The sequence below is a fragment of the Falco cherrug genome, chromosome 10 (assembly GCF_023634085.1).
Source record: "Falco cherrug isolate bFalChe1 chromosome 10, bFalChe1.pri, whole genome shotgun sequence".
In the NCBI taxonomy this organism is placed as follows: domain Eukaryota; kingdom Metazoa; phylum Chordata; class Aves; order Falconiformes; family Falconidae; genus Falco; species Falco cherrug.
The window spans coordinates 21,960,425-21,985,450 of NC_073706.1; the positions used below are offsets into that span (position 1 = coordinate 21,960,425).

Here is a 25,026-nt window from a genome sequence, read left to right on the forward strand (position 1 = left end):
TTGGGTGTCCTTCTACTGTGTTAATTAGAATGAACAGCATTGCACATCTTCAAATGTGCTCAGAAAGCTGCCTCCTCGTGCTCTGGAGATCAGATTGCCAGACAAGAGGTAGGAAAGCAGCAAGAACAAAGGAAAACTGGGTTTGAAATGATTTTTGGCATTGCAGTAAAAGGGTTCATCAGAAATTTGAGATGGAGGATTATAAATGTCATGGAGCTGAATACGTCCTTTATAAATCAAGTGGGTTTTTTTATTGGTTTGGGGTTTTTTGGGTTGTTTTGGTTTTTTTTTTTTTATTCTAAGGGGCATGGCTGTTATGTTTTTTGTATTTTTCCCCTAGCATATTTTTTTAAAAAAAGATGTCATTGCTGGGGTTCATTTCTTGCTGTGATGTTTCTTTAAGGCGTGTTACATTTGTTGGTACTCAGAGATGACTGCTGAGTTGATTAATCAGTTTGATGGTTCTTGCTTATGAAGCTTCTTAAAAGAAGGGCTTGCTCTGAAGGTTATATTGCAATTCCTTATCTGTCCTAGACTGATGCAGAAAAGCATTCCCAGGTTGAGAGGAATTCCTTGTGGTCCAGTGATGAAGTCAAGAAATCGGATGGAGGATCTGATAGCGGCATAAAAATGGAGCCAGGATCTAAATGGAGGCGGAATCCCTCTGATGTGTCAGATGAATCTGATAAAAGTACTTCTGGTAGGAAGAACACTGTTATTTCACAGACGGGCTCCTGGCGACGGGGCATGTCAGCTCAGGTTGGCATTACCACACCAAGGACTAAACCTTCAACCACCTCAGGCACATTAAAGACACCTGGAACAGGTGAGAATTAGGTGTAAGATACAAACAAGCCCAAAAGTGTGTTCGGTATGAAAACAGTTTAAATACTTTCCAGAGGCAGAACCTGAACTTCAGGTAATCCTGTCTTTATTTTTAGGTATTGTTTTAACTTCTGCAGTATCCCGTACGTCCAGTTTTCTATTTCTGTCATTTGAAAATGCATATTTTGGATTAGTACATCGTGAAAGTTGTTTTCATGACAACTAAGCCAAGCTATTAATTGAGCACAGTATTGCCATATGAAAAGAATGAATAATATAATTTCTGCTTTTGAACTCACGGTTAACTTTAAGAACATAACAGTATGTGTGGTTAAGGTGATTTTTACTTACCCCCCGCCCCCATACTAAACCAGCATGTTAATTTATACTAATAGTTCTGGCTTTTCTTATAAATGTATCAGTGATTTTAGCACTTGCAGATGTGTGAATGAAAATTGATTGAATTTGTATAATCAAGTAATGTAAGTTAATACCTCTCTTATTTAGTCGTGTACACGATTGTACATGAAACAGTTGATGAATGCCTTTTAGGAAAATCATACTAATGGCCTAACACTACTTCTGTCTAATGACGAAGGATCGATCTGTGATAGCTACAGAGGGAAACATATTTTCTTGTCTGTCACTATTACATAAGACTGTTCTGCTTTTCATATTCTTGAGGGCAAACACACCACGTACTTTCTCTGGCAAGTCTGCATGTATAACTCATTAGAGTGGCATGTAAGTTCAGTGCAGACTAGATCATAACTTTTAACCACACTGTGGTGGCTAGCACGCTTTTGCTTTTCATGCTGCTTTGAGTTTCATCATTTGCTTGACGTTTTCAAGTCATTAAATATTAGAATTCTTTTTCTATTTTTGTAGGGAAAACTGATGACGCCAAGGTATCAGAAAAGGGTAGACTATCTCCTAAAGCTGGACATGTTAAACGTTCCCCATCAGATGCAGGACGCAGCAGTGGTGATGAATCCAAAAAGCTTCCCACAAGTAACTCTAGAACAACTGCTGCTAATGCTAATACATTTGGATTTAAGAAACAGAGCGGGTCAGCTGTAGGCATGACTATAATCACTGCCAGTGGGGCAACAATCACCAGTAGATCGGCTACCTTGGGAAAAATCCCAAAGTCATCTGGACTCATGGGTAGGACCACTGGTCGGAAGACTAGTGTTGATGGCTCTCAGAACCAGGATGATGGCTACTTAGCACTTAGTGCCCGAACTAATCTTCAGTATCGTAGTTTGCCCCGGCCCAGTAAGTCCAGTAGCAGAAGTGGAGCTGGGAATAGATCTAGCACAAGTAGCATAGACTCCAACATAAGCAGCAAGTCAGCTGGGCTGCCTGTCCCTAAAATGAGAGAGCCGGCCAAGGTAATCCTTGGAAACTCTCTGACAGGATTAGTCAATCAGACAGATAAAGAGAAAGGGATTTCGTCTGACAACGAAAGCGTGGCCTCATGTAATTCTGTTAAAGTGAACCCTGCATCACAGACTGCTTCTAGCGGAGCTCAGAGTTCTCACCAGCAAGGAGCCAAGTACCCCGATGTGGCCTCTCCCACTTTGCGCAGGTAGGCAACAAATTCGTTGATTGTGCAATGATGTTAGTCGGAGCTGAATGATCAGGACTCTTCAAGCCAGGCCTGGCTGGGTTTTGTGGAGCACTTACTATTTAGTGTCCTACATCAAAGTCATTGTATTTACATTTAATTTCACCTAAACAGGTTGGCCAGTGTTGTAAATGCTCAGTACCTCCAGCAACAGCAGCAAAAAATTAACATTTGGAAAAAAAACAACTGTCTGGCAGAAAGTTTGGCAATTGTGATATGAGTCTTTGTTACAAAAATCATACCTGGAGGCTTTATCCATCCAGATATCACAGGAATAAGAGTTTTCTTATCTGAAGGTTACTGAAGAGTTCTTTCACCAATGTATTTGTAACAAAACTGGAAATACTCCAATGGTGGATCAAATTATAAATTGACAATAGGAGCATTATTCCAGATTTTCATGATCATAATGGTATGGTTTGACCTGCCATGCTTAGATTCACGTGCCTAACCCAAACCGACCTTTCAGATGTGTGGATTAGGCCAGTGTGGTGTGAGATTCAGCATCAGGTTATTCACCTGTGTAGAAGAACCCTGAGTAAAGTTACCGTCTAAGATGGGTTGAATTTTCTTATTTGAGTAATATTTTTTTAAAACAAAAATCTTATCTGTCTTCTCTTTCTCCACAAGTACCACACACATTATTTTAACATTAACATCAAGTTGGTCAGGAATTAATTTGTCGATGCATGTGCATCAAAGCCTCGATATTGGTGAAAGGTTCTGTTAATATTATTTTTCAATTGAATTTGACATTGAGTAGCTTGTCTGTTTCAAGTTGCAGTGTTTTGCATTTCATTTGTCTTGACGCCCATAATATCCATACAGTTATGCTGCATCATCCTGCTTCCAGTGACGTGAGAAAGCCACATTCCATCTGAAGCACCAGTGCAAGCATAATGGCTGTGATGGCAGCTTAGGCTAACGCTGTAAAGAGCTGTGAAGTGTTTCTTAGATGGGTGGTTTTATTTGAAGAGCCTGTGTGACCATAATTCAGACTACTTCCTTTATTTTATTCCTGGTTATCATTAGATGAGCCATGTCCTTTAGAACATAGAATGTTCCTCAATGGCTACTTAAAAACTCCAACAGACCTTTCGTATCTGTAGTATACCCCATGAGAAATACAGGGTTTCAGTGTTGCAAGCCTCAGGCGCATAAATCTTGAATTTTCATCGTTTATATTTATTTATTTATTTTTACTAGAAAGCCACATTGCTGGCTATGTAGTTGAAATACTACATTAGAAATACATGGACATTCAAAGAGAAGACCCTGAGGCTCAATTTAACTATTCTGTCATTCGATATACAATTTTGCTCTTGAATTTTCACCAGACTGTCTAAATTATCATGTATTGAAATGCATCAGAGTTGAATTGGGCCCTGTCTGCTTATTACTGATTTTTAGACTGACGAGAAAGAAGATTTTGAGCTTAATTTTCATAGTCAGTTGGGATGAGTTGCACATGTTTTTTGCATGTTTCCTCTTGGCCCTGTAATTTTTTAATATTCAATAATAACTTAGAATCCATACCTTTGTAATGATACAGATTTATCTGTAAGTCTATGAATATATGTAACTTTTATGTTGCCATAAACAGTGAGATTTTGTAATTCTGCTATGAGGGCCATCCCTGTCTCTGTTCTCTCAGTATTGCCTTTAACTCCAGTTGTATGTAACTGGCCTGTCCCTTAAGTGAAGCCATCATTCATCTTGATATATTTTACTATTAAATGGGGCCTTCATGCTCTGCAGTATATAATATGCTCCCTTTCTGTTGATGGGAGACATGCATGACCCAAGAGCCAGCTCAGATACATCAATCTCTTGTCAGTAATAGTAGATAGGAGTAAATAGATGTCCTCCCTCATGGGGTATGTCCTTCCTTGTCCTTCCTCGTGGGGTATGTCCTTCCAGAATTAATCTCTGTGTTGATGTGACTGTCTTGCTGGGCTGGATTTTCCTGGACTGAGAGGTGTGCTCCCCAGACCACATCCTCTTCTGAAGGCGCTTGTTAGAAGGTTGTGGTTCAACCAGACGCTGCCTTTAGCGTTTCTGTTTGTGCCACAGTGCAGCATCCTTTCAGTTGTATTAGAGGTGCTGTGAAACAGTTTGGGGAAGACTGCAGAGCTTAAAAACAGCTTGTAAAACTGTTGGGTGGGATTGTTTTAAGCCCTGGGATCCTGCCTCTAAGAGTGCAGCTCCCCCAGTACAACTGAAGAGGTGGTATGCAATGGCACAGGAGCAGGGATATCCTAAGGTGGTGTTGCTGCTGAAGGCCATGTGTCATTGCAGTACAGTTTGCCATTTTCCTTCGTACTTGCTCTAATAACATTAACTAAATAAAAGCTAGACCCTAAATTCTCTCAGTCTCTGTAGGAATGGGTTTTATCATTCAGTCTGACTTGTCTAAGTGAGTGTTTCCTAATCAGCGAGGTGTGGTGTCCAGATGAACCAAGTTTGCCAGGTCTCTGCCTGTTTGTGAATGTCTGTCTGCACCGGGTGCTGAGAGGATCATGGCACAGAGCAGTGCTGGATTATGACCTAGATGCAGATGAGCATCTTAGCCTGGTCCAGCAGTGTTGTCCAGGTGCTTTGTGGCAAGTGTGCAACAGCAACCATCCAGCCGAGCTGTGTTCCAGGCATCTTGCACAGGTACACTGGAGCTGCAGGTAGCACGTGCACCATCACTACAGTGCTTCTCGGCATCACTGGGCTTAACCACACACGTGCCGTAGGGTGCCCAGCTATATTACACAGTCTGTGTTTCTGGGAAGTGTTGGACAAAGTGACTTAGTGTGCATGTGTTGTACAACCAACCTGGACATACTCGGAAGCAGAGGAAGTTCCTGGTTGGTGCATACCCACCCGTAAGTCTTCAGGAACTCTTGCACAGAAGCGCTGTAGTCCTCTGTGCTGCGGACTACAGTCCGATAGATACCTGCTTTGAAAGGTTTCATCCCCAATACTCCACACTGTTGGTAAGAAAAAAGCAAATCCATATAGGCATGTGTGAGGAAAACTAGGGTTCCAAAGGCAGTTGCAGGAGCTTAGTGGCAGAAACAGAAGCAATTTTGGGGTGGATGTTAGAAGCTAGACTTGAAAGATATTTTTTCATAATTTTGAGGATCAGTTTTAGGATGATTGAGAGTCTAGTTTTAGGTATGTTTATTTCTAAAACACTTCTGCACTTCTGAGAACTTCCCAGGTGACTGTTAATGGGGGAACTGAAGTGCCTTCCTTGATGGCAGTGCATTGCCATCAGAGGCAACAGTGAGGCAAACTGGAGATGCTGCAGTCATCCTCCTCCAGCTGTGCTTTTGTATCCCCTCCCGTGCACTAGTTCTGGCACTCAGCTAGTCTTTTACTGAGCCAGTTCTAGGTGCCAAAGCAGGTAAAATCTCATTTTACAGTAAAAGAAAAAGAAGTAGTTTCCAGCCAGCTTGGCTCCTGAAATGAGACAAACCTGTATTTGATATCAGTAAATACTTTTCCTGTTACATCCCAGCAAATGCTGCTTCTGTGCGGCGCATTTGGTGGTTTGCAAAGAATTTACCCAGACAACAAGCTTTCAACCTCTAATATCCCATCCTTTGGATTAATCAATGCAGTACTTCTCTGGTATCCTTTTTCCTTAAGGAGCAGAAGATGGTATGGCTGTATTGTAGTTCTGTTAAGCTTTCTTTTAGCTTTATGAAAGTAGCACTTGCTGATTCAGAGAAGACACACCTAAGATAGATTGGAAGTTATCGTTACTGTCTTGGGCTTTATTGAAGGAGGAGTGAACACAAGGAGATTCATGAAATTTATAGTTGTGTATGTCTAATCTAGGATCATTTACTTAATGCTGGTTTTCTGAAGATATGTATGGTCTAGATATAAAACACCCTTGCACTTAATATTCCATTTTATGGATCTTTCATGTTGTCTTTTTTTACAGACTTTTTGGTGGCAAGCCTAGTAAACAAGTTCCCATCACAACAGTTGAAAATATGAAAAATTCAGTAGTCATCTCCAATCCTCACGCTACTATGAACCAGCAGGGTAATCTTGATTCACCATCTGGCAGTGGTATGCTGAGCAGTGGGGGCAGCAGTCCTCTGTATAGTAAAAACCCAGATATGAACCAATCTCCACTAGCTTCTAGTCCCAGTTCAGCACATTCAGCTCCTTCCAACAGCTTAACGTGGGGTACCAACGCGAGTAGCTCTTCTGCTGTTAGCAAGGATGGCATTGGATATCAGTCTGTCAGCAGTCTTCATACCAGCTGTGAATCCATTGATATCTCTCTGAGCAGTGGAGGTGGGCTGAGCCATAACTCCTCCAGTGGCTTGATTCCAGCCTCTAAAGATGATTCTCTGACTCCCTTTGTCCGAACCAACAGTGTTAAGACTACGTTGTCTGAAAGGTTAGTGGGTTTTTTTCTCTCATTTCCATATGTTTGTATATATCTCAAATGTGAATGAAGTGCTGGCAGCAGTAACTGACGCTGCAGGTATAAATCAAGTTGTGCTTCTGGCAAGATAAGACTGGATATTACTGCTACATAGAAAATATTACTAGAACAGACAAAAAAGCCATTCCAGGCAAGGAGCCCAGTTCAGAGCAAGAGGATGGCTTCAGGTGAGTTTTTTAATTTGCTATGGTAGCCAGCGTGGCAACTTCTCTCGCTACTATATTATACCTAATATTTGAATTTGGCATCATATATTATGCTTCCAGAGATCTCCGGTTAGTTGATCTGATAGTGATACTCCAAAAGACCTCCATCATTATACCATTTTGATTTGAGAAGCCAACTGTTTCCTGTTAAAACTCTCGTTGATAACATTTGACAAGCGTTTAAACTGGAGGTCATGCTGAAAAGAGAAGTCCCTGTCTCAGCCACTTGATCCCTTCTTGGCCTCTCCCTGCTGTCCTGTCCCATCTCCAGCTGCTCCTGACAATGTTTTGATACAGGCATTCCTGTGAATGCTTTGTGCGCCTGCCTGGGAGGTGGATCCAGCTGAAGAATGATCACCTGAATTGTGTTTCGGTCACCTGAATTGTCTTTCGGACCGGTCACTTCCCCAGCTCCTTACACGATGAGCTTCGTCGGTATCTGTGTGGACACAGAGTAGGAGCTGGGGACAGGCTGAGTGGGGGCGAGGGAATGGGGCTGCTTTTTCAGTGTCAGAGCTGCATTAACGGCACGTTGAGCTAACCTCGGGATAAACCAGACAATGACTTGCAGTGCATGGTCTCCGAGCGACCCTTTGCAGTAGGCTGCAGTACCCTTGCAAGCTTTTGAAATCAGCTACATCCTGATGTGCAGTTATGTAGTCAGGTGGCAAAATGTTTGTAGTTGCATCTCAATGGAGAAAATTAGCATCGAATATAATGTTCTGACAGTTTGGGTTTCTGTTTGTGTTTTATTGTAACTCCTTTTTGTTCTCTCCTCTTTTCATTCTAATGTTCCTTCTCTTGTTTTCTGTCTTGTTGGACTGATTCTTCTAGCCCTCTTTCTTCCCCTGCTGCTAGCCCCAAATTCTGCCGAAATACTTTGCCCAGGAGACAGGACAGGTAATGCTGTCTCAGGACAGGAGTACGCACAAGGCCGTAGGTTTTGTTGCCCATCTCAGTGAAGCAAATTGTTTTGTGACAAACTGTGCTCAGTTGAGTCCTCTGCTGTGTTCATCGTTCAGGTGTGAACTGACACAAAGACATGCCAGTGAGAGTCCCCTCAAACACCCCATCATTCCACCTAAATCAATCTGGAGAATGGCATACAGCAGAGTTGGCATGTTTTTGGTGTTGTTACTGGGAACGTCTTTTGGTTTGTGGGGGTATTTTTTCCTCCCCCTTCATTTCTTTGCCAAAGGCAATTTGAAAACCTTGCCATTTTTTTCTACCAATCTAAACTCTCACTAGCATTTCAGCATTCCTCTGGCATGCTGCTTTCCCCACTGCCTTTCAGGCCTGTCCTTTTTGTCGTGAAGTCCCCGTGTCATTCAGTGTCGTCAGTCTTTTATTGCAGTTTGGCTCATGAGTGTTTTGCAGGGACTTGGGTACATCCATCCTTGTAAAGGCAAATGCTAAAGTTAGGAAAAGGTGACCCAAATCGAAACATTCTAGCTCACTTTTGCTCACCGCTGTAATTTTAATCAGTCCCATGCTGTAACTTCTAGCTGTAAAGATTGTCATTAAATTAATTTATTTAAGCACGTGGATATTGTCTTTAAAAACGAATTAACAGACTCTGCGCAGTTACAAGTTCATCAGTTGTAAAAACAGAAACTTGATTATATGAGTTTTGGACAACTAATAGGTTCCTTTTACTTCACTAAGGGAATTTAAGCTAAGGTTTGAAAATTTGAACAGTCTGGGCTCAATACTTTTACTGATGCACATTGCAGCTGCCTAGCGGTAATTAGCTGCATTCCCTAAATGGTGTCTGCTGAAAGAAATGACGGCAAGGTTGGACTTGAAGATTCTCATCAGTTTTCACAAATAGTCTGCCTCGTGCCTGCTGAGAAACATATTTTTAAGCATTCATTGGACATTTAAAGAGCCATTTGTTTTTTTTCACTGTGGGTAGGAGAAATAGCAAAATCACATTGTGAGCAGATGAGATTCATTGGCATGGTACCAGATGCATGTTTGTGCAAATCCACACCTGGGTAAGGAGGTTTTTGCATGTTTCTGTAGGAAGGGCTCAGCACCTTTTCCTCTGAAAAGGTGATGCAGATGTTTGTCCGTCCTTCGTCCTGATCTTACTCCTTCCCTTTTGTTCTTCTCTGAAGTTCTTTTCTTTTAACTTTTCTGCAGCGACCCACATCTTGATAGGAACACTTTGCCTAAGAAGGGACTCAGGTATTGGTGTTTCCACACGGTTTAACAGCTTTTGTTGTGGCTTTGGAGTTTGCTTTGTGTTTCTGTTGTGGCTGGTGGTGATGGTCTCAGTTTGCAAGAGGTGGCAACAATATTGTTTCTTTCTTTCTTTCTTTCTCTCTTTCTTTAATCCTCTAAAGCGGCCATTGACCACTGTGGTTGTTTTTTTTTCATTCAGTGGCTTCTCTGCTTGAGCAGGAACTGTGGCTTTTGCTGGCTGAATTGCTGAAAAGCATCTCATAAACCACCACTGGGCTTGACTTGAAAACAATAATTTTGCAGCTTCTATGGCTATTACATGGAATGACTTGAGATCATTTTCACCCCAGGAACCTTGGTGTTGATAGGCAAATAGAAGAGATTTCCAATATCATGCCAAACCTTTTAGGATGAGATTGGGCATATTAATTTGAAAAAAAAATTTTTTTTGCAGAATATCTAAATATATAGGGCTCTTAGAGATGATTTCTACTCCTCTAGGAAAGAACAAAACAATCCCCAAACTAACTCTTGTCAATTGTCTTCTTATACATTTTCTGTATCTGTAAAGCTGTGATTTTTATAACATAAAAAAACTGCACTGAAAAAGATTTTTCCATTGATAGAAGCAATTCTAGCAAGATCGTCAACATTAGTGTATTAATTAAATGCTGTAAGTATTACAGAATCTACAGAAGATATCTTAGACAATTTAGATAAAAAATTGCTTAATGCAACTTCTGGGACCACTGAGTCACTGCCTTGAAGTTGCAGCTGCAATTTATTCTGTACTATAGACAATGTTCTTCACAGCAGCCTTGGCCCATGAAGCTGAGAGCCAAAAGCCTTTCTTAAAATGGCACTTTGTTTAAAATGTTTCTGTGGTTCTCAAGCATGTCTCTAATAAATATAGATTTTCTTTTATGACTAAAACATTTAAGTGCTGAAGAGGTAGGTATTAAAGCTGCAAAAATAATAATAAAAAAGAAATCCTTAGTGTGTTAAAGTAAAATGACTGTTTGAAGCCCCTTTCTTAATAAACTGATACATGTGCAAAGTTTAAGAGATGCAGATAGTCGGAGTCTGTTGCTTAAGTGTTGAAGCCTAAGCAGAAGAATGAATGTATTTTTTGAAAGCAGTGTGAGTTTTTGCAACATTAGTTGTTGTAGTGTTCACGTAGATCTAGAAGTCTCAGTAAGTGATATCTTACTGCAGAGCATTTATTTGGAGGGAATCTAACTAAATAGATAATATTGGCTAATAATGGGCTCCAAGTGTTTAGTTTTTGGAATGAGAACCAGTAAGAGAAAAAGCAGATGGCATAAGACAAACACTGAAATCCATCAGCAGACAAGTGTTTCCATGATGCTGTTTCTGTCGATACCTGTACCCTATCATGTATTTCACATAACCCCTGTGGTAACATTCCTATTTTTCAGGCATATACAGGAGCAGGTTTAAAACTTTGCTTAAGCTGAAGCCAGCGGGTGTTTTGCCAGTGATGTTGGCATAGACAACATTTCCACTATTTTCTGTGCCCACAGAAAAGGCTAAACATAGTCTTCTTTATGATGATTTAATGCTATTAGTTTTGAACTAAATGGGATAAACCTCCACAGGCCTCTATATTAATGTCTCTGGAATATGAGTTATTGGGTCACAACTCGTTGAAAAATCTGATAATGGCTGTGTTGACTTGAATTTAGTTATAATATGACAAAAAGCTAGCTAAGCGTAGCCATGCACCAAAACATTAAAATAGTGATGGAATTTTGGCATAACCTAAGGAAAGGAAAGGATTTCCAAAGTATGGTTTTATGTTTAAGTTGTACATACGTAATACACACTATATTTTATGCTACAGTGTTACAGTGCTCGAGTTCTGTCTTTAGCTTTTTAGTCACTACTAGTTTGGCTGTTACTGTGGGAGGTTTTTTCCCCATACAGAGGTGGAATGAATTAGGAACAGCTTAGAACAGCTTGGAGTAGCTCCTTAAATCAGAATTTTGTTGGGTTTATCTAATTTTGATCCTTAAATTTCATACGAGTCTTATTCCATCTTTCTTTCCTTCTCTCCCTTCCCAAGTCTTGTGATATTTCGTGGTTGGTTTGGGGGCTTTTTTTGAATTTATTTATTTTAAATAACTGTCAAAGTTCATTTTGAAAAAACTGTTTGGTTTTGCAGGTATACTCCATCCTCCCAACTCCGTAATCAGGAAGATGCAAAAGAATGGCTACGGTCCCATTCAGCAGGAGGACTTCAGGATACTGCTGGCAATTCTCCATTTTCATCTGGATCCAGCATAACATCACCCTCTGGAACCAGATTTAACTTCTCACAGCTTGGTGAATAATTATCCGTTTAAATAATCATAGCAATACAGTGTGTGTCTTAAAAATAGCATATTACACAATATGATTTTCTTTCAGCAGCTCCAAGTCCCACATTCAGCTTCAGGAAGCACTTTCACTGAAATGAGTGTGACTAATTAGCATTATTATCTTGTATGCCCAAAGGTGGCATACTTGCAGTAGCTCTTTGAAAATACTTCTCTGGGAGTAATCAGATGCCTTAATATAAATTGTGAACTCTTCAGCAGAGCTATTTGTTAGTATCACACATTGGTGTGCTTAAAGGACTTAAATCTTAAAATTAAGAGTTGCCTACCTGTTTAGTAATACCACTTTAAAATCCAAGCATATTACTTACTACACGTGCCAGTTTCATCAGTGTAAGATATTTTATCTTTGTATGTATGCGCAGGTGGCTTGTTGGGAAATCACAGAAAGCACAGTCTGAAATAATATGTAAAAGTCAGAGTCATTTAAAGTCAGAAAAAATGCCATTCCTTCACTGAACTACATTGATAAAAGTAAACACTTCTTAAATGAAGGAAACGATAAAAGTTGATGGACAGGATCAATAAAACATTGCAGGTCTTAGTTGGCCGTATCAGCAGTTGAAATAACCTAATTAAAAGTGCCAGCAGACCTCATCTCTGGTGTGCTCGTTAAATATTACTTAGTTGCCTTTGCCATTTGTTTAAGTAGGGAAATCAATCTTAACAGTATATATATTGTCTTTAAGTTCAGTGACTTTTGGAAAATACTATGTAAGCCAGACATTTTCTTTTTGACTTTGAAGCCCTCCGTCTTTTCTAGAATGATAAAGAAATGCTCTACAAGACAGTTAAGCCTATACTTGTGCACTTCTTGTGTTGTGTGAATTTGCAGCAGCTTACACAGTCGCTTATTTCTAGTGCAGTTTTTGAGTTGCAGCAGTGGCATTTTCGAGCCTTTCTTTGAGTATGCTGAAAAAACCCAGATTAAATAAACAGCTTTAAATAAACCGACACTTAACAGAATTTCAGCTGAACGTACACACAGTGTAATTACATTGCCAACAGCTAACAGACTGTCATGAAAGTTCATGAAAGTACTTCAGTGGTCAAAAGAAAAAAAAAGGTTACAATAGGCTTATGAAGTTTATGAAGTTAACTCTTTATGGAGAATTTTGAGGATTATTTACATTATTAAGCTTCAAAAGCTGTTTGGTCACAAGCAATTAACAAAAAAGTAAGAAAAAGATATTTTTATGTATTCTTAAGGAAAGAGCTTGCAGAGACGGGGTCAAGAGAGATCACTGCATTTAATTTAATTTAATTAATTAAATTTAATTTAATAGCAAATGTTGATATGAAAGTTGAGCACCTTTAAACTGAGTTATGGTATCTTCTACAATAGTCCGTATCAGTTGATGGTGTATGTAGCAACAGGCACCGACAGTACACCAAGAGGAACCTGCCAGTTGAACAGCAATTTTGTTGTTCTCTTTTTTTTTTTTGCCGCGAATCAACTTGTTCTTAGTAAATAGCAGGTATAATTTTAGCACAGCAGTTCTTCAAGAAAATGTGAAACTGGAGTAAACGTTTTGTACTCTAAACACTGGCTGGAAGAATCTTGGCTTTTGAGGCAGAATTTATATTTTATAATTCTTAGGACTTCATGGTAGAAGGAAACAATTCTGAAATACATAACTATCAGGAAACCAAAGCTCTTAAAATTTGTGACTTAAATACACAGAAAAATATAATTTTTTGAGAGCTTTGAAGGAGGCAGTTCATAAGGCCTTTTCTATATAGGCAAAATACTAGTTTAAATTCCTTCAGGCACTTCAGTCCTTTCTGAGTTCTGTTTTGACTGTTCCAAATTAAGTGATGGTTAATTAGTTCATGCCTACAAGGTGTTAGTGAATTGACTGAGCTTGTCTGTAGAAGCATAGGCATATCACTCAGTGCTTAAAATGACTTTATTTACTTGAGTTTTCTTATTCACTAGCTTAATTTGCATACCATATATTTGAGTTCATTGAATTTAGGAAAACAGTGAAGCCTGGAGAGGACAACATAAAAATTTTGTGTCTTAAAAAAATACTTTTTTTGGTAGTTGCACAAAAATTAGGTATGACGTTTTGTGGTCACGCAAATAAATAGGTGTTTATTCTTCGCTTTATAGCAAGCCCAACCACAGCAGCCCAGATGAGTCTGTCGAACCCAACTATGCTGCGGACCCACAGCCTTTCCAATGCAGATGGTCCTTATGACCCCTACAGTGATACGCGCTTCAGGAACAGCTCAATGTCCCTGGACGAGAAAAGCAGAACAATGAGCCGGTCTGGCTCTTTCCGCGATGGCTTTGAAGAAGGTCAGTAAAGCATGTGATGGTGCTGGAGATGATCAGAAGATGACGTTCACACATAAACCTGATAGGAATTTGGTACTTTTCAGTTCAGCATAGTGGTCATTTCAGAGCACAGTTCTCTCTGTGTGGAGCTCTCAGTGTTAGATAAGACTTTAGTCCTAGTCATCATTGTTCTGATGATATTCATTCAGTGTTTCTTCTGGCAAGACATAGGAAAGCATGTAAGTGTTGTACCTAGACCATCACTGTTCAAGAAGATGTTTAAACGCATCCTGTGCTTCATTTTTAGTGATCTCAGTTCTTCTGAACCTGGAGCTCCACACTTCTGTTGTGGTATAAATAATTGATATCAGCCAGACTGTTGTTTCTGTCCCGGTTAATTTTCCCAGCATTTAATCTGTATTCAAATGTCTTTACTTTTTATTTCTGCCGAATAGCCTGGGTTGATATCACACAGCTTCCACAGAAGGTACCTACGTAGTTCTTCAAAATATCTAGGCCCTTCTTTTTAATTCCTCATCATCTTTTCAAATATGTAGTCATACCTAATAAAAGAAACCCGTGTAAATGTAAGAAGAAAAAGTCATTTACCTATAAATAAACGTTCCATTTGGTTGCTGCTGATGAAGTGACCTTACGGCTGGAGTGGCTATATGAGCACAAGCTAAAACCCTCAAGCATGGCGCATTGGGAAGTCGAGCACAGGGTGAGCTCTGGGAGCAGTTCATGGGAAGGTCATAGGACTCTTTCAGCAGTAGCTCTTTGAGTCTGAAATCTCCTTTCTGGCAAGGATTGGGAGCTTGGTTGGCTATGAAATACTTTATCGCTGCAGGTCACACAAGCTCTTGCCAGTTTGCTTCCTCCACTGCTGCAGACCTGCCCTTAGCATTTAATGCCAGTATACTTAGCAGCATATAATACCAGTGCCCCATTGCTGCTGCTCCCCTAGAGCCCAGCATGCGTGGAAGCCACCCTCAAGTACTTGTAGAGGCCTTTAAGAGCCACAAGGTGCCTTCTGGAGATACTGGTTAGCCCATCAATTTTCTGCCATTGGAAGAGGTAGAAAATGTGTATTGACTATGGCTTCAGAAAGATTCAGGGCTAATTCATTATTGAATGTAGTCAATCTAACTCCATTACATTTAATTGTATTTGAGAGCCCCGTGGCTGAGGATCTTCATTAGAGGTTGAAAATCATTAGAATAATGCTGTAGGGCTGAAAACAGTGTCGTTGCGGGAGTTAACCTCTCTTTGTGCCGTGCTCTCCGAAAGCTAGGTGGTGAACAGTCAAAGACTGCCAGATACTTAAGGCAGTTGATCTCCATTCTGTGATGAACTGTCCTGCTCTAACTAAAGAGTTCCTTAATATAATCTGTGAAGGAATTTAAATAACTGCACCTGTGTTATACTTAAATGATTTACTGAAAGGGCTATTACAGCAAAACTTAATCAGGCTTTATTGAAGACATCCTCAAAAAGATTGTAACTGTAGTCTTTTAAAGTGCACTTAACATGGCAACAAATCCGTTTGGGCATGTGGGAGGTTAAACTATCTTTTATAATTCAGAAATTCTTGTCCAGGAGAGAGGCTAGTTTGGAAGAATGTTTCATAAGTATTACATGTTTGAGGACAAACCATTTTAAAGGAAAGGATAGGAAAATGGAAGAGTTAGGTGAAATGTTCTACAAAGTGCTTTTCCTTCGTTTAAAAAAAGTAATAAAAATTAAGTCCAAGAAAAATTTACCAAGTTATGGACTTGAAAGCAGTGGAAAAGTATCACTTTTGTACGCAAGGAAGGAATTTGACCCTAAGTGGACTTGCTGAAGAAGTGCCTTTTAGATTTTCCTAAATTTTTGGTACCTAAAAAAATAATAATATTTTACCAGATGGGATGAATGTTTAGATTAGGTCTCTGTATTTTTGTGTTCAGGTTAAGGTGTTGTGCCGCTTCTCTGGCCATACAGAAGGCAGGGATAACCTGCTTATTAGCTCCTGCTTATTTCTCAGGGAGTCACAAGTTACAAGTGAGCAGCAAGGTGTTCTGAATGGGGCATATGTGTTCAGACCTGTGGATCTATAGATATTCACCTTCACCTTGAAAGACTAGATCAAAAAGTAATCTAGAAATTAATGAACAAATTGATTTTATGTAATCAGCCAATGTCAAATGAAGCATAAATCCAGGTCTTAAGCGAAGCTCACCAACCTACTTATTAGCACATAAGATTGTAAGACATTTGTTTCTTATCAGCTTCAGCAGGGCTAGGATTTATCCTTAAAAGCCTTTTTCTATTTTGTCTCTGGAGTGTGAAGTACAGTCATGTTCTGGCACAGCACAGCATGTAGGTCAGAATGTTAGCCAGCCTTGCGGTACATAATGCTTTTGATAGGAACGGTTTCAGGGCTGGGGAGATGCCAGCAGGAACAGTCTCCAAATTATCTAGAACTTCAGGGGAAAAACCAGCCTAAAATGTAAGTGGTCTCTGGGCTATCCAGTGGCCCCGCTTCCCTGGTCATCGGTCTTCCCAGGAGCTGTGCTGCCACTGGCTCCACCGTGAGACTTCGACCTCCTGGAGAGAAAGGAATTAAATTCATTGTCATCAGGATATACATTTTTATTCCTTTTTGTGCTACTGACTGCAATACCTGTTGTTCTTTCTGCTCTTTGGACAGTTGATCACAGCTAGACCATTTCTTTTCTAACATTAAAAATGATACATGCTTGCATATGCATTTATAGTGCTTTAAAATACTAGCCCCGGAACAATTTGGGTTTGTAGCCTGCATGCAGATGCATGTTAACTGCAAAAAACAGGAATCACATCAAGAGCATAACTGCCTTCAGGCTTCTAATTAAATAGCCTTAAAGTAGCCATCTGCAGATACTTTAAAATGAAATTGCACAAAAATATTAACTCCTTAGTTGTCCTGGAAATCAGAAATCTCAAGTCATATACACATTCAAACGATGCAGTGGTAATGTTTTACAAGGCAAGAGTGTGATTCCCAGAGTTATGTGTTCTTTCCCTGTTTTCATTTTGAGCTTGATTTCCTCCTTTAAAGCCCCAATGTGATCTTAAAAATTCCAGTTGATGCTAACTCAAAAATGCGCATGTCCCAGTCCAGTGTAAGATCTGTTTCTTCTCTGGCCAGTTGGTATGGTTGCTTTTTTGAATACATCTCTGTTAGTAAAAACTGCACAAATGAAGAATATAGAGAGGCAAGCCAGCAAATCATATTATGTTCTCTGTGTGAGTCCATTGGTGGCCCTGCACAATATTGCCTATGCTTTGGGCTTTCCATCCTTAAAAAGGCGGTCCGAAGGGTAAAATGCAGGTAAAAAGAAAAACAATTAGGAGATCTTAAGTGCATAACATCTGTTACATGAGGAGGGTTGAAATAGCTTAGGAATCTTCGGCTTGGAAAATTGATGACTGAAGGGTGATAATATATAATTTAGTGCCTTATAAAGAGGTTAGTTATCCATCACCTCTCATATCACAGGGTTGTGGAGACACGCAAGGAACTTACTGACTGATTCAGCAGCAGAATGAGATTTCTAAACACAAGAGGAGATTTTTGTTACAGGCAAATGTGTTGGTAGATTCAGAAGCAGTTAAGCAAGGTAATGGTAGAGACATCACGGTGACTGAAAAATAGTGGGCTGACTGCAGTTTCCATCTCAGGAATTTCCATCTCTGCTGATTCCCAGCAGATGCAAAGGTCTACCCAGGGAAAAATCACTGGTTATCTGCCGCCTCCTTGCATTCTTTTCCATAAACATGCACTGTGGTTGCAGCCAGCGATGGAGCACACGATTAGACAGACCCTGGGTCTGACTCACGCTGCTTAATTTTATGTACTTAATACAGTACAGTCCTTAACATCTAACTATAAAGATCACTTTAATTGAAAATATGATTAACCAGAAAAAGCAAATGGCTGTGAGGTTTTTTTACTTTCTTGTGGGTTTTTTAAATAGTCTTAAACTCCTCCAGAAGACAACTTAGACTTTGTTTACTTCTTATTCCAGCCTTGCCTTAGGATATAATGTCAGTGGGAAAGCAGAGCCCATTTATTATGAATGTAGGAGAATTGCAGTAGGTAATTAGAGCAAAATGGCAGTTTCTCTAAACTTTTTTTTGGGCTGCAGGATTTACATGAAAGAAAAAGTGATTTAACACGATTTCATATGATTTGTATGAAGTTACCTGAAGTTTGAATGAAAGTTTCAGTTTAAATGTATCTTTTTCCTAAAAATAAAAGTAAAGGAAAGTAATTTTGCGTGTTTCAGTAGCAGAAAGAATAGCTTTAGGTAGTTGTTTTTTTTAATAGCATGATCAAAAGTAAAGTATGTTACACATAAATCCTAACACACCAGGGTGATGGTGACAGCCTTGAGAACAACAATGTATATGTATATCTTTTACTGGATATATATTTAAATGCAAAAACTGCTTGAAATGGATTCTTTTCCAGAAGAAGTTTTATAGCTATGTTTTCACTCCAGTAATTTTCCTATGAGAGAATGAACTTTGCCTTGTTAAAGAAATGTCATTGCTTTAAAGAAGGACCAAAAAGCCCTGCAGGGACAGGGAATGTTCAGCTCCTCCATTCCCGTGATACAGCTCCCTTGTAGTCAACAGAAGGAAGATACAGCTAAATTCAGAGGACACTTCAGAGCTCCAAAATTAGAAAACGGTTTGTGCCCTGGGTGCTCCACGTGTTCTCCTGGAGCATCTGGTTGCATACTGGAGCCTGGGTATTGTGGTCATCTTGGGACATCTCCATCTCGGTCTGCTGCCTAAACAAAACAACCCGACCCCTCAATCTATCTAAAATTGATGATGAAGTACTTAAATTTACTTTTGTCATCTCTTCTGCATTTCAGTTCATTTGTGGTTTTTTTTAATCTTGAGTGAGACCTTTTGCAAGAGTCTTAAGATAAGCTGTCCAGAGAAATACTTATTTCTGAACAAATCTTTATCAAAAATTCTAATCCTCTTGACCATACCTCATTTTCCCAAAGAACAAGGATTATTAAATTGTTAAAACAGCTTTACCAAATCAATATGGGTTCTATTACCTAGCCATGCAGTCTTCAAACCGTACATTATTGGTGCAATAATATAATTTAGTTTATGATAGATGATGAAATTCATGGAAGTATTTCTTCAGTAGGCTGGTTGTTGGCAGTGGATGATCTATGATGATCCCACTGTGTTTACTGTGTTTATATTCACTGTGTTTATTTTCTTTCCTTTAGTGCATGGTTCTTCTCTCTCTTTGGTATCCAGTACATCATCTATTTATTCAACAGTGAGTATAATGAAATGAACAATTTGGGTTTACTGATCAAAATTATTGAACTGACTGGTCTTACTGTGCTAATTATTTTTACCATTCAAGGGGGAAGGGAAAAAAAGCACTTTTCATTTGGTTATGTTCTGAATACTAGCAACAAAAGAAATTTTTACATTCATAGAGATGTCTGTGGATATTTAGCAGTGTCTTCATTAAACACAGACATCAGTGGCCTAGAAGCAGCAGTTTATTTTCTGAGTCAATATTTTACAACTACACTAAACAAGTTTTGCCTCAAAGGACCTTGGTAGATTTGAACATTACCTACAGCATCCCAGAATTTCCTGGATAAAGTCATTCCAGCCTTGTATTAATGATTTCCTACTAAAGAATTTTTGAGTAGGTTTTTTAATGAACAGACTTTAATAATTCTATAGAAGCCATTTGTTCACTCTACCAGTAATATTTTCTCCAAAAGTATGTATTTTTGGGGGTTATCTGATCCTAAAATAAAGCTTTACTGGAGTTTGAAAATACGGGGCGGGTGGGGTGGGGAGGGGGTGGTGGCAGTTAATTGCATGTTGCATTTGCTTATTTTCTTCTAATAGCCTCACAGAGCATTTTCCATTTAAACCAACACTGTGGAAGACATTGTAAGGCTCTACCTGTGCTGTACTGGGAGGTGAGGTGGCTGCAACGTGCAGACCCCATCTCACCTAGCTCTCCTCTAGCTCGGGGGGGTGTGTGTGCAGCAGGCTCCAGCCCAGAAGTGTTTGGCACTGATGGTTCATTCCCAGTGGCTTTGCTGCTGTTAATATCCAAGCTAGCCAGATTAAAGGTGGCTCGTGTATTCCTTGGATGATCTGGTCACGCTTCTGGGCGTTTCTTAAAGCACAACCTTTTTAAAAAACATTGCACAATAAATTCTTCTGAAATACGTGTTAATTGAACAGGATCTTCTATTTCAAATTCTTGTGCAAGTATGATGCATCTTCACGCTTACTACACATCCCCAGCTGAAAGAAGCGTGTGTGATACCAGAGTACATGGAAGACCTTGTACAACTGGCTATGAAGTCTGTCAAGACAGCATAGTGTTACTTAGCGTTATTTCACATACATGTTTCACTGTCAGGCAGCTACACGTGTAACATTCCCTTAAGACCTTGATAACAATTTGAAGATACCACCTTTCATTATTGACCTCGCCTCAAGCAAGGCTCATAGGAAGCCAAAACAGATAATGTATTGGAAGGATGGAAACCAGGTCTTTTGCTCTGGGCTGTTGCTCATAACCATGAGAGCCACAAGGAGAGCGCTCAGCAGCTGCTGTCTGAGCTTCTGGTTTATGTGCTTGCTGCCCAGGCACAAGTGGCTCTTAGTAGCGTGGTTTGATGGGTATAATTTTCATGGGGGCTGGTAGTGGACATGTTTACGTAACGACAATGGAGTGTGTAACTTTCTACCATATACTTCTCTCTAGCTGATAACTGTGGTTAGAAAGAAGCCATGGTAGCCACAGTTTTACCATGCAGACCACAACGGGTGGTCAGTACATCCACTTTGCATCCTTGGATAACTAGCGGTGTGTCCTCAGTTTTTCATCACTACAGTGCCTAGGCAGCACTCAAGTGAGAGCAATTTTTTTTTTTCCCGCATCACTTTGGAATGCAAAAATATCATCTCAGTCATGGGAGGAAGGGAATTGCCTAGGATCAGCCATGTTCTGTGGCAGGCCTGGCTCTTCAGAGCCTCAGGCAGGCCCTTGGGACCAGAGCTGGGGCTTCACCCTTCCGCAGCGCAGAGCAGAGGTGTGCTGGCTGGGGCTGTGACGTGGAGCCCAGACGCCTTCTGTGGGGAGAAGCACTGTACAAGCAGCCTGCCTGCTTTTTCCTGAAGGGTAAATAAATGAGGAAAATATCTTAGATTCAATATTGATGTGAGAATCCAAAATAAGGAATTCACATTCGAGTTCTTGAAACACAAAAAAGAGTACTGAACTGTTTTATAAATTTGTCAGGCTGGTTGTGCTGTAGTATCCTCATGTATTTTCCTCTATTTTTATTTTACAGCCTGAAGAGAAGTGCCAGTCAGAGGTAAGAACACATCATGTTTGACAGGCATTACTGTTCTGTCAAGACACTCTGCATTTCATGTCTTGCTATTTTATTTCTCCATGTTACGGTGCAGTAAAGTGCTCTCTTAAAATATGTAGATTCGCAAGCTACGAAGAGAGTTGGATGCATCTCAAGAAAAAGTGTCAGCTCTGACAACTCAGTTGACTGCCAATGTGAGTACAACTCTGAGAACAAACACTAATAGGGAATGCATTTAATGCACCAATTAACACCCCAATTTTTCTAGGTGACAAAAAGATTTCAGGTGTATGACATAGGGTTTGCGTTACCTGTGTGTTTAGAAAAATAACAGCATGCATGTGGGACCTTTCCAAAAATAGCATCCTCTGTCCTTCTGAGTTGTCTTCTGCCTTTCTTTAACTACTGAATTATAATATTCATTTGGCTTTATATACATGTAAACCATCTTCAGATCTGAGGAAATCATTGAAGGACAGGGTCTTTTTTTATGAAGAGTGTCTTACTTTGACATTTAGGTGGGATGAGGTTATAACTGGTAGGAATAAAAGTCGGTAGAAATGTGGCTTGAAATGCATTATATTTTGCTGTTGCATAAAGATGTTGGCTAGTGGTGTGATAGGTAATAGTAGCATAAGGGGCTCCGAGAACTAATTTAAAGTTATGCCTTAAGAGTAGAAATACCTGATTTTTAACCAATGTAGACAATACTTCTGCTTGTTTCCTCTGAGGAATTTGATGGATAAGTAATAAGTAAGACGCTTGGAAAAAAAAAAAAAGATTTGGAAGCCAGGAGGTGTTGAAGCAACACTGTGTGTGACCCTGAGCAAGTTTATTTATGCATTCTGTGCTGTAGTCACAGATAGCAGAAACCTGCAAAACAGGAGCTTGCTAGAAAAATAAGCAATTCTAGAGTAAATAAGCTACAAATGACTAGTCATCAAATCGGATCATACTGACATCCTAGTTTGTGGGAATGAATAAACATCGGAACACATGCTACTGAAGAGGGCATTGCTGTCCCTCAGTTCTCTGAATAGGTGGAACAGGAAACTTGGCACAGTAAAGGGCAGCTTCCACCTGAGCCCTAACACCCATCACAAGAAGAATTCAATGGGAAATCTACTGTGGTGTTCACAGAACATCACAGAAGCGGGCTTCCAAAATGGAAAGGGAAAACCAAGAACACCGTTAACAGAGAGGTCAAATAAAAGAGCTTTGACTGCATGTATTCAATCAGTCACTTCCCCAAGAGTAAAAGAAAAAATTTTCCGAAGAAGAATCTTCCAAAAATTAAATCTTATGTTTGCCATTCAAATATAAAAGGGACTGGATACGTTAGTTGGTTTTCATCCAGAAGCCTTTTTTACACAGGAGAAAGCAGGACCAGACTCTCTTGCATACTTTTTTTTATCGTGTTGTTTAATAACCCAGCTTGTGTCCTTCAAACAAAAGACTTGTCAGCTGTGCGACTCCTCCAGCTCTGCCACAGTTTTGTTGCATTCACCTACACATGATGCTGACATGCAGCAGGCTGCCACTCGGCGCGGAGGTAGCAGCCCAACTCCAAGAGCAGTGAGTAGCACAGGCTACTCCCCAGCTGCTGTTTATTTGCCCAAATACTTGCATCGTTACTACCACTATCTTCGCAAGGAATACTTTTTAACATATGCTGCTGTTCATCTTCGTTTATTTGGGGGTCTTTTTGTCATTTATTATTTTGATAATACACCATTTTTTTGCTTCATTCGCTTTGCTAACATTTTGTAGGTTTTTTTATTCATGCTATTTAAACTTCTTAGACTTGGACCTGCCCCTTATTTCTCCAGGAATCAGCAACAGCCTGCTGCAGAGATGTTGCTAGAGCTGTCCTAGTAACTTAATTCAGTATCTATCCACCTCTTTTCAGAGAACATGCTCTTTTTCCATGTAAAAAAACAGGTCTGTTTTAAAGAAAAGGTTAAGACTAATAAATGCTGTTTGTTAAAACACTGCCTTATGGATATTTCCTTTACACATAGTTTTTTTTTAATAAAATGCTTTTAAGTTAGTTAGTTTGAATTAATCTCTTTAATTTACTATTTTTTTTCCTGAATTTTCCTGTATAGACACTGCAGCTTTTGATGCTTCTCAGGCCATCAGGGGCAAAAATTTGAAAAGATTTTGCTCCAACCAGGAAGTGAAGATAACTCTTTTCCATAGCTCACTGAACAATTTCCAGAGAGGAATAATTTCAAGGTGCCTGATGTGGTTTTGAAAGAGCAAGTTTTCCTTAAGGTTCAGGTCAAAGCATTAGGGGTTTGTATCCCATTATTAATTCATGAGGTCCTGCTTGCCCATTTATCTTTAGCTTTTGCAAAATATTGCTGAGGATTCATGAATACCAGTTTTGTTGTTCCCTGTTCATCCTCCCCAACAGAGGCTTTGCAGCCTGTGTTTTTAAAATAAATATTTAGCTTTTCATACATGTGTAGCGTGAGGGTTTAAATTACTTTTCCCGATTTTCTCACAGTCTCAGCTCTGCTTGTTTTTATAGGGGCTGACGGGAACAAGAGATGCACATCCCCGTGTTATTGTACTGCTTGTGTTTGTTTTCACTGCGAATGTGAGAACAGTTATTTAGGATAAATCAGCTGTGTACTGCTGATGAATAAGTCTGGAACAGCTCTGTGAAAGGTTTTGCTATAGAGAATGTCCTTTTCCGCTTGGAAAGGTTGTGCACAATTTTACTTGTTGTGTGTATAGAATTACATTTAACAGAGGAATAAAATATTATTTTCTATCGTTAGCGTAGAATATTATGACTAATGAGGCAAATATATATTGAACTATGCCTATGTTCAGCTATTTGTGCACAAGTGTGTACATATACATGTATGTCTATAAAACAGTGCCATGTCATGGCGCTAGAAACCTCGTCCCCTTTCATCAGGTTCCTTTCCATCTTCTCAATCTACTTTTCCTTCCTCTTATTTATCATTTTCAATACCCAGCTGATGTCCTTAGTATAACCAACTTAGGGTTCTCAGTGCTTCATGGGAAAAGAAAAAAGGGGAGTTGGCCAAGCACCAGGAGGTTTTGGATGATATTTCACAGATGGGCCTTGATTGCAAGCAAGCTGCACTCAAATAATATTGGAGAAGCCTTTGAGTTAGGTGCAGGCATATCAGCTGGTAAAGCCTCTGGCAGGCTGGCTACCATGCGGCAGTGGTCCTGTCTCCATCATCCTTACCCTTCTCTGTGCAGAGGAGACATCGCTGGACTGAACTCACTGACTTTGCTTTCCATTCTGCTGTTGGGGTAGCACAGCGAGAATCTTCATCTCTGTGACTTCCAGCATCTTTTTGCCTTAACTGTCCCCAAGGGAACCTAGTTGGAAGGAAGTTTCTGCCTGGCTTTCCTCTATCTAAAAATTTGCTGTATATTTTATTTACTGTTTTCTATTTTATTTTACTTAGGAGGGTACTTAGGTATCTTTCTAAAACTTAGGAGTGATGTTTTAGGTTTTTTCATATTTTTGGGGAAAAGATTTTAACTTTTTGTGAAAAGCTTTGTGGCGAGAGTTACCTTAACTGTGTGAGGGTACCTGCAAACCATCACTAACCTTCCACATGCTAA

At 39.7% G+C, this 25,026-nt stretch overlaps 1 protein-coding gene across 8 annotated transcripts in view; it reads left to right on the forward strand.

Moving 5' to 3' along the window:
- The window catches only part of NAV2 (neuron navigator 2), a 410,392-nt gene that overhangs the window by 358,746 nt on the left and 26,620 nt on the right, over positions 1-25,026 (forward strand). For 3 of the 8 annotated variants that reach the window (XM_055721725.1, XM_055721720.1, XM_055721722.1), the window contains 10 exons: positions 535-826; positions 1,714-2,416; positions 6,399-6,866; positions 7,955-8,020; positions 9,266-9,310; positions 11,493-11,653; positions 13,823-14,011; positions 19,276-19,328; positions 21,385-21,408; positions 21,528-21,602. In XM_055721725.1, coding sequence (XP_055577700.1) covers positions 535-826; positions 1,714-2,416; positions 6,399-6,866; positions 7,955-8,020; positions 9,266-9,310; positions 11,493-11,653; positions 13,823-14,011; positions 19,276-19,328; positions 21,385-21,408; positions 21,528-21,602 — 2,076 coding nt within the window. The remainder of the gene's footprint in view (positions 1-534; positions 827-1,713; positions 2,417-6,398; positions 6,867-7,954; positions 8,021-9,265; positions 9,311-11,492; positions 11,654-13,822; positions 14,012-19,275; positions 19,329-21,384; positions 21,409-21,527; positions 21,603-25,026) is intronic. The other 5 variants (XM_055721721.1, XM_055721724.1, XM_055721728.1 and 2 more) reach the window with 2 other exon arrangements.